Genomic DNA, 8,926 nt, shown 5'->3' with positions numbered 1-8,926 from the left:
AGAGAGAGAGAGAGAGAGAGAGAGAGAGAGAGAGAGAGAGAGAGAGAGAGAGAGAGAGAAGTGAAACGTGGTCGTAGCTGGACGAGTGGAAGTCGCCAGTATCGAGTCTCGCTGACGCGGTGAGTAATCTCGCGAAAGAAAAGACGACGAGAGAACGTCGCGATGGGAACGGAGAAAATGTGCAAAATGCCGTGCTCGTAACTCATGCCATTAAACCGGAGGCGGAGGTGACAATTAACGTTGGTGGGCCATTAATTGCCGTGACGGAAGGGGATGGGAAAAAGAATCGAGGCTTCTGCCTTCTTTTCCGGCTTCTCTCTTTTTGTCCCAGCGCACAGCGCATAGCGGTCGCAGCACTGCCTATTCTGCCTATCTCATACGAGTCAGGTTTAGAAGCGGACAATGGTTCGTTCTCATCTCTAATGAGAATTCTCGCGAATCTGTTGTCCTCGATTAGAAAAACGTATCTATCGAAACGATTCGCGGCCCTCGAAGGTTCAATGAAAAATATATTTATAATCTGTTCGACTAATCAATATAATACCAGTTGCTTTCCATCTCGTACATACAATTCTTTCACACAGTCGATTTTGCCACGAAATTTACGTTTATCTGTAACAGAGGTCAATAGATAGAGTATCGACCAATAATAAGCTTGCATTATCTACGCGGCATAACTTTGAAAGGGGATAAACAGAGTGTCGTGTCGAGAAGCAAGGTCATCTTTTCAATTTATTTTTCGAAAATTCTGTTAGTTGGCTAGAATTCCCTGTTGAATTTTGCAATAACCTGTAACGCGCGAGCTCGAGCAGCGATGCATTTACGTTCGAAAATCCTTCCTAAAAGCTGTAATTAATCCGCGCACATTTGTATACGTAGAATGGTGAACCAATATCGGCGTTATTGACCGTGCGATAATCAAACATTTGCGTAACTAATGTAACGAGCAGAAAGTCCGAGTCGCTTCGAAGGAAACAATGATTAAATTTTATTTCATCGACGCGACGTGCTTGTTTGAGACGAGTAGTTTCGTTGCCGTTAATAAAAGATGCCGAAACTATTTGCGTTTCCGGATGTTGCTTAACCTTATCGAATCTCGAGAAGTAACAGCGACCAACTTTTATTTGTATCAAAGCATCTCTGAACATGTAAAAATTTGTTGATCTTCGAGGGACGATTCGTTTAGTCGAGCAAGCCCACGCGATTGACTTCTGTATATTCAGCCGTTGTAAGAAGATGGATTTTCTGGACAAAAATTGGACTATGGATGTTTGGCGAGTCTCGAGGAACGCAATGGTATTCCATAAGCTTGAAAACGTTCTCAGAGGACTCTAGTTTCCTTTCGATTCCCTGTTTGGCAAGGGTAATCCTGGATACCGGTACAATTCTAGAAGGTTGTAGGCAGTTTACGTGGGTGGTAAAGCGGTTGGGTGATCAGGTAACACGTACGATCATAGTATTGTAAAATGTAGCGTGAACCCGATCGTGTGCGTGGTACCTGTGCCTTCGCTTACGTGTGTAACGGAGCTAAACGGCTAGTTAAAAGTTAAGCCCGTGATAAGCGAGATGACCCATGTCGTCGTTGCGTCGCTAGCTTATTCTACATCTTTCTCTTATTTCTTCTTTACGTTTATTTGGTATGGGTCGCGCATCTTTCGAAAAATGCCTAACGAAGGGAGTAGAACTTTTGTTTCGCGTTACACAATGAGGCAGACCCAGTCTCGTTTATCTGAACCGAGCCCCATCTTCTCTTTTTTTCCGTACAATTAATGAGTTTTCGCTAATGAGTAGTTGAACGAAAGTAATCTTTTTACGTCGTTATTTCACGTTTTATGGAGATGGAACGAATGGAACGCAAGTTTTGTTCCTTTCGTAGAAACATCTCTTAATTAGTCTTGTAATTTATTTCTGATTCGAATTAAGAGAATTTTGTCTAAACCGGATAACGATAAAATGATAGTAAAATGAACCAAAGTTGACTTTTCTCGACTTTATTTATTTGAACATATGATAATGCCGTTAAACGCAAATCCGCATTTGTACCGTTTGCATTCGCCGAGCTGCTCGTCCAGGAATCGGTAGGGAGGTGAAATATAATACTAACGTAGGATTTCCGGATTTTCGGATTTTCGGATTTGCATCGGCAAAGAACGGAGGAGTTGGTCGACCGATAAAGTTAGTCTCGCTGGCGAATATATAGGCACGCTTACCAACCGGAGTCAGCTACACTGCCTTCGTACATGCACCTAGTCTCATTACGTCGCGTTCTTCCGCGAATTTCGCGCTGCACGACTTTACACTCCCAAGAGAATAGGCCTTATCTATATTTAGATAAACGATAACATAGTCTCGTAGTCTCGTACAAGTTGGCGGTCCGAAACCCGCTTATATCACGAGTGTGGTATAAGTAATTTGTAGTCACCAAAAACATATTTTTGTTTGGATAAAGGGAAAAGTCTGTAAACACCTGATAAGTTTACTTATCGGTGACCACGACAAGCGCAAAACGATTCAATTAATGTTTATCAGCATTTTTCGAGTCGATCGAAATCCATAACAAAGCATCGCAAAGTGCCAAACTCTGTCCTGTTCCATTCTGTTGTTGAAGAGTATCGCGAAGTCGGTATGCGTATAGGAAAAAGTGTCGGAGTTGAAAGGGTTAAAATTGGAAGGAATCTTGAACGGTTCGCGAGGGAGCAAATGGATATTCGCTAAGCAATTCGCGTATAATCGTATCAATTTTAATCTCGTCGAGTGCGCTGGCGAGCGAGCGAGCGTAATGGCGCAGAAAATTAGATTATTAATTAGCCCAATATTAACCCTTGATCGGGTCTGGTGTTAAGAGACCGCGCGGATTATTACAGTAATAATTATTCTCTTGTCGACGAGTGGACGTGTTCGTCGCTCTTTGGGACCACTCGAAACGGATAAGAGCTCTTCGTCGAGCTCTCGAAGCGGCTCCTCTTTCTTTTCCCATTTTGCGTATGCGTACGTAATTAAACTCAACCACTGCACCAGTGTCGGCGTCGCAGGTCGCAGCGCGAACGCTCCGTGCATACGACAAAATCTGAAGGTTCCGTCTACGTTTGCACGCTTGAATGACACACCTGCCGTATCTTCATCTATTTTCCCTCCCAGTACAGGTATACATGTATATGCCGTTCGAAAACACACGATAGTCTCTCGACCTTTCGGTTTTAAGTTAACGCTGATCTTTCCGTATTAATCGTTACAAATACTATTATACCTTGTAAAGTTGAACAAATTTTCCGAGAATAGCTACTGGAAGGAAACCAATGAAATACATCGTCGAATGAATTGTACGCCCATCCGCATCGTCAGTTAAACGAATTCTTGTTTGCCGCGTTGTACTTGTTCGAACGAGAAATGTAGAACGGACACAATGCGCGGATACACATTACACGTAAATCGACTCTAATTGTAACATTAATATATACGCGTATACATATACATATGCTCGTAATGGGAGAGTAACGACATTACGAGAACGTACGAGTTCGTAATACAGTGCCAAACAAAAGTACGAGTACGCTCCGTTTTTCGCATTTTTACCGCTCGTACTTTCCGCCCATAAATTTCTTTTATGGATCAAAGCTCTAATTCAATTTCATACTTAAAACTCGGAGAAAGAACGGCTGTTTTATTTTCGTAGCGACGATTATGTTGACCTTGCGGTGTCTATCGCAAAGCGTTGTATACGACATGTAATAAGTATGTCTGTTTATAGTTTTTTGAAGCCGAACCCTGTGAGTTTAGGAGAAGTCGGTGGTAGGAAAGCGCGGTCTTGGAATGCCAAAAGGGCTTCCATATCCAATGGTGGTCTCGAATTCGAATCGAAAGCAAAATTGGTTGAAATTTAGCTTGTTCCGAGTCCGGTCCACGGACGAAACAGCACGGTACAGTTCCCACGTATCTTTGGCACTCCCTCCGTCTCGTCGCGTCCTCCGCAACATGGCCACCATTGGGAATCGTGCAAGCACACCATCGTCGTCGTCCATCGGCCCCGCGCACAAACAAGCCTTCGAAGCTAGGAGAAAGAAAGGCCTGGCGTGGACGCTGAATCCGAATAACACCAAACCATTCGGAGAGACCGAGAGGAGGATTCCGCGTGGCCCGAGAGAAAGGGGGAGAGAGATAAAAAGGTCCTCTCCCACACGGTGGCGCTAAAATAAAATGACCGGTCAGAGGAATGCCGAAGCTCTCTTTCCTCTGTGCGCCGTGGGATAAGAAACATCGAGAGTGAGAAGGAAGGCAAAGCGCTGAAATGGTACCTACCTACATAGGTAAAAGAAGAGTTTGAGAAGAAAGAGAGGAAGATGACGCCGGTACCCGGTAACGGGTTGATTCGACGGATCGCGATCGGCTTGGTACCTACCGAGACGCTGCTGCTCCTTTCTTTTTCCGATTTTTCTGCGATTTCTTTTGCTCGTTGGACCCGTTCGTTCGTTCGTTCGTTTCTCTTTCTGTTCCTCTCGTTCTTTACCTGTCCGCTTCTGATTTTTCTCCCGCGTTCTCTTCCTCTTCTTTCATTATCTTTCTCTTTGCCGTCGATTTCCTCTGTCGTCTATGGTATTTCTCAAGGAAGAAGAAGTCGAAGAGAATGTTATTTGGCCCCTTCGTGTGTCGGCAATTTGTTTTAACTGAGCGTTCGAAGGTCCGCGAGATGGTCCTCTCTGTTTACACCGTGCGAGCCAAGTTCATTAGTCTTGGATGGCTGGTGTATTACGGTGTTATTTGTTTTCACTGTGAGAACTAACCAACGAGGAATTCCTAGGTATTCGCCGCGCTGTAGCTTTCGAACTTTTGGTCGTTCGATGTTTGGATAGTATTTTATCGAATTTCTTTGCCGCGATCCCGTTGAATCACGTTTGATCCTTTCCCCTCTATCCCCGATACATACACCTATAACCTGTACCATGTCTCGATTATCGTAAAATATATGTAACCGATCGATGATGGATTTGTAATTTTATACACTTTTTACTTCAACGTGTTAGGTATTAAAGTTTTCGGGGTTAATCGCAACGACGATATTTTTTGTTTACAGAGACCGTGACGATGCTCGCGAGGCAGTCGGAGAACAAAACGTTAACCCTGTTCGATCAAGTGTACCGGGCGATGGCGGTTTTGAGCAAACCTTCGATAAAAGCATTGTACCAGGCGATGGTCGATTACGTGTCACCGAGCAATACACCGGACACGCTACAGCAGCCTCTTAGCCGCGACATGCTTCAAGAACGCTTCATCGAGTTCTTCACGAAACTGTTCCCCATCGCGTACCACAACGCTGTCAACCCACACCAATACGAGCAAGATTTCACGGATAAATTTAAGACCTGCTTGTACGAGACGATGGACGAAATTCAACCGTTCGGAGACATACCGAAGCAGATCTCAAAGTCGGTCAGCAAAAGCCTAGAGGCGACGCGAGTGCTCGTGCAGGCATTGACTCTTGGCAAAACGGTCCTCGATCGAACCGACAGCGTCCTGTTTTCCGGTACCAGTCCTCAGCAGGAAGCCTGCTACGGTGCTCTCCTCAGGATGACCTATTGTCCGCGGTGCAAGGGCATCGGTCCCGCTGTCAGACCCTGCAGCGGATTCTGCACTAACGTCATGAGGTGAGCACGACCATATCCAATTCTCGTAACGCAAACTTTCCTCTTTGCTACTCTCAACGCCAATCTATTCCAACCAACACCACGGATTTATATCCGGGAAATTGGTTGCTACGAAACTCGCAGTGTTTTATATGTACGTGTATGTATCAACCACGGTCGACGACCGTTTCCAGCTCGACGCTATTTCTATCGCCTTCGGTAAGGCCTTTGACGCGATTGATCGCACTATTTCGATATCCAACTTGGCTTCTTTACGGTTGCTGGTATACGCTGGCTAAACAAAAATTATATTCTGCGAATTATATCGCTAAAGATAAGCATCGTAGAAAATAAATAGTTCGAGATGAATGGAACGAGACGCGGTCCAAGTTAAAAATAATTTGATTGCAGAGGCTGCTTGACGGAACCAGCATCCGAACTGGACCTCGCGTGGTCCGGTTACGTGGAAACGGTCGAGAGGCTTGTTGTGGCGGTCGACGGTCGTAACGATCCGTTGGGCCTGAATGCCGAGAAGGCTGTCAGACAATTGGACACCCGCATTTCCGATGCTATTATGCACGCAATGGAGAACGGGCCCGCGCTCGAGGAGAAGGTCAGTACCCGCCAAAAGGAATCTAACGCACTCGTAATATCTATCGTCTACGCGATATGAATCTTCTATCTGCCTCGTAGGTTACCTCGCTTTTACGTACACGACTTTCCACTAAACGTATGGCTACGCCTATGTCGTTCGAAAGTACCTGCATTATTCGTCTGTAACAGCATTTTTCGGTACGAAAATCTACATCATTCACGTTTTATGCGCTTGTAATACGTATAGTAGTTGAATTCACCAGGTATCTAGAGAAACGGAGATATGTCTAAAAAAATTTCGGCGTTCCTTGGTAAAATAAACGGCTTCGCTTATGGCGACCGTTCCACGCGATTTCTCGACCACCGTCCAAGAATTCTTTCGATCCTTTTGATCCTTTTGTCAGTCTCGATTCGCATCGCGACGTCTACCTGCGGACTTGTCCACGGTATATTTTTCTTTTCATTGTTATCGACATTAGCGCCGCCGGCAGCGAGGAACGCTTGGAACTCGTCGGAACGAACATGATGCGCCGCTCCGGTGCGCATTCTATGTACGTATTTCCATAAATTTGCTTTTTATTTAGGAGCGAAGCGGGCAGAGGGAATTTGCGGCCGCCATATATCAAATCCCTCGCGGATTAGAGGCTGTTAATATAAATGATCGCGAGAAGTTTGCGGAAACTGCACCTTCGCGTAATCTTGAATTTAGGGTCGTGCACGATATAGGCGTGAACTTTCCCAGAGCGGTCCAAAGTTTTCAAAAGATGCGTTTCGAACGAACATAACCGTCGCGTCGGCCAGTGCTGGCTCTGATATCTTACTTGGGGTAATAAACGGTAAATGGTCTATTTTATTTCGTATCGTGACTGGTAATTATACAAATAAAATAGTTTATTCATATCGCGAGAAGAGATTTTCAGTTTGTATTTAGGTTGACTACCAATGGTTTTGCTATTTGCATTTGTCGGTCAAAGATCGCCGGGTTTCTCGTATTTATCTTTGACAGTTGAAGTTACAGACATTTCATTTCTGTACCAGTTTCTATTTTAGATATTCACCGAGAGAAGTCTATACATATCAATTGGGTCAATTATTCCTTATCGCGTCTTTTAAACAGATCCGAGTCAAACGAATTATCCGCAATATTTAAATTAACGTGTCGTATACTCCAGCATATACATACATATATGTATATTGCAGGCTCGATGACATCTCGTACAAGAAATCCAAAGAAAAAGTGATTAGAATGTTCCATATATGACGTAATGTCGCATAAGCGAGAACAGGTAGATGAAAATGTTCATTTTTAAGAGGTATCGAACGAGTGTGTAACGTGCGACATGCAACGTCGGGTTTGCGTTTGATACGCTGTTGAAACAGTTTATACGCTACGCTATATTTTCTCAAGATTTAGCGATCTCTACAGGAGCGTAGTCCCCTCTAACGTCTTGGTTGACGAAAGATGTTCTATCGTAAATCTAAATACTATCGAATATTCGTTAGTAAAAATAGTATCTGTTTTCGCGAGAGAGCGCGTATCGGTTGTTGGATGCGTCGATCAGCAGCTTCGTTCCAAGGCCGCGATTCTTTCTGTCGAATGATGAACGTGTAAGCGTCGAAATGGAAAATGCATGCAAGTCCGAATGATGAAAAATATTGCAAACGGGGAGGAAGCATCGGCCAGAAGAAGCGGAATGAATAGACGTTATAAATTTCGACGCGCGCGATCATCCAACTCCGGTTGCCGTATCGTTTCGTATATTGTGCGCGCGATAGGCGCGTGACACCAAGGGCGTCGTAACAATGCACTTTGAACGACTCGTATCGAGAAGATGGCAAGAAGGAACGATTTAAAAGACGACGGCTAGAGTACATAATATAATGTATATATAATAAGTATGCGCGATATCGTAAAAAATGTGCGATGCGTGACTAGGGTTATGCCAAAGCAGAAGCAGAAGCAGAAGAGGCGAGCGCCCCTAATTTCTTTACTCGTATTATTTTATTAGAAAAGATAATTGTTGGCGTGAAAATATCGATATCTACCTTCGTCTACGATATAATTCGACGACCGTCGTAAACCGAACGATGAATGCCATTGGCGCGAGAGCTGATTTACTTTGCAGAAGCGAGCGATAGAATAGCGTTATCCAGGTCGAGCAAGGGAATAGTGCAACCTGAGCGACTTACACGCTCCGTCGAGCGGGACTAACGGCATATTAGCATTTTCATCGGTACCCAACGATTAGAAACTCATCGCGCTCTCTCGTGACCATAAACTTGTTTCTTTCCTCTGTACCTTGGCGGCTGCCTTGAGAGTTTTGTTTTCAAGGGCTCAGACTGCAAGATAAAGGCCTAAAATCGATTTTTTCAAAGTGCCGGAGTAAAACACTCCCTCGAATCTTTCTTTCGATTTCCCTCGGTTGTAATATCTCTGCTTCTCGTTGTTGACGTTTCTTCGGCTATTCGGTCTCTTCTGGTGGGCCCACCTACTCTTTCTCAGTCTTTTCTTTGGTCTCGGTTCGCGTCGACGTAGGTGCCAGCACGTGGAACGCAATTAAAACTTTCTCACAGAACGTGAACGTAGAAAGGACGACAGGGCCAATTCTCGTTCGAAAGGAAAAGACCTTCTCTATATGTCCGAGTGTCCCGTGGGTGCGATATCGGATCGATTCGCAAGTGGTTCGAATCGAGTGGTTCGGTTCTATCTTGCC

General features: G+C 44.6%; 1 protein-coding gene across 1 annotated transcript in view; it reads left to right on the top strand.

The window, feature by feature from the left end:
- Window positions 1-8,926, top strand: part of LOC128880942 (division abnormally delayed protein) — a 47,330-nt gene that overhangs the window by 9,216 nt on the left and 29,188 nt on the right. The window contains exons 3-4 of the mRNA XM_054131536.1: window positions 5,069-5,639; window positions 6,030-6,231. Coding sequence (XP_053987511.1) covers window positions 5,069-5,639; window positions 6,030-6,231 — 773 coding nt within the window. The remainder of the gene's footprint in view (window positions 1-5,068; window positions 5,640-6,029; window positions 6,232-8,926) is intronic.

The sequence above is a fragment of the Hylaeus volcanicus genome, chromosome 1, assembly GCF_026283585.1.
Source record: "Hylaeus volcanicus isolate JK05 chromosome 1, UHH_iyHylVolc1.0_haploid, whole genome shotgun sequence".
NCBI lineage: Eukaryota > Metazoa > Arthropoda > Insecta > Hymenoptera > Colletidae > Hylaeus > Hylaeus volcanicus.
This window is presented reverse-complemented; position numbering and strand designations above follow the sequence as displayed.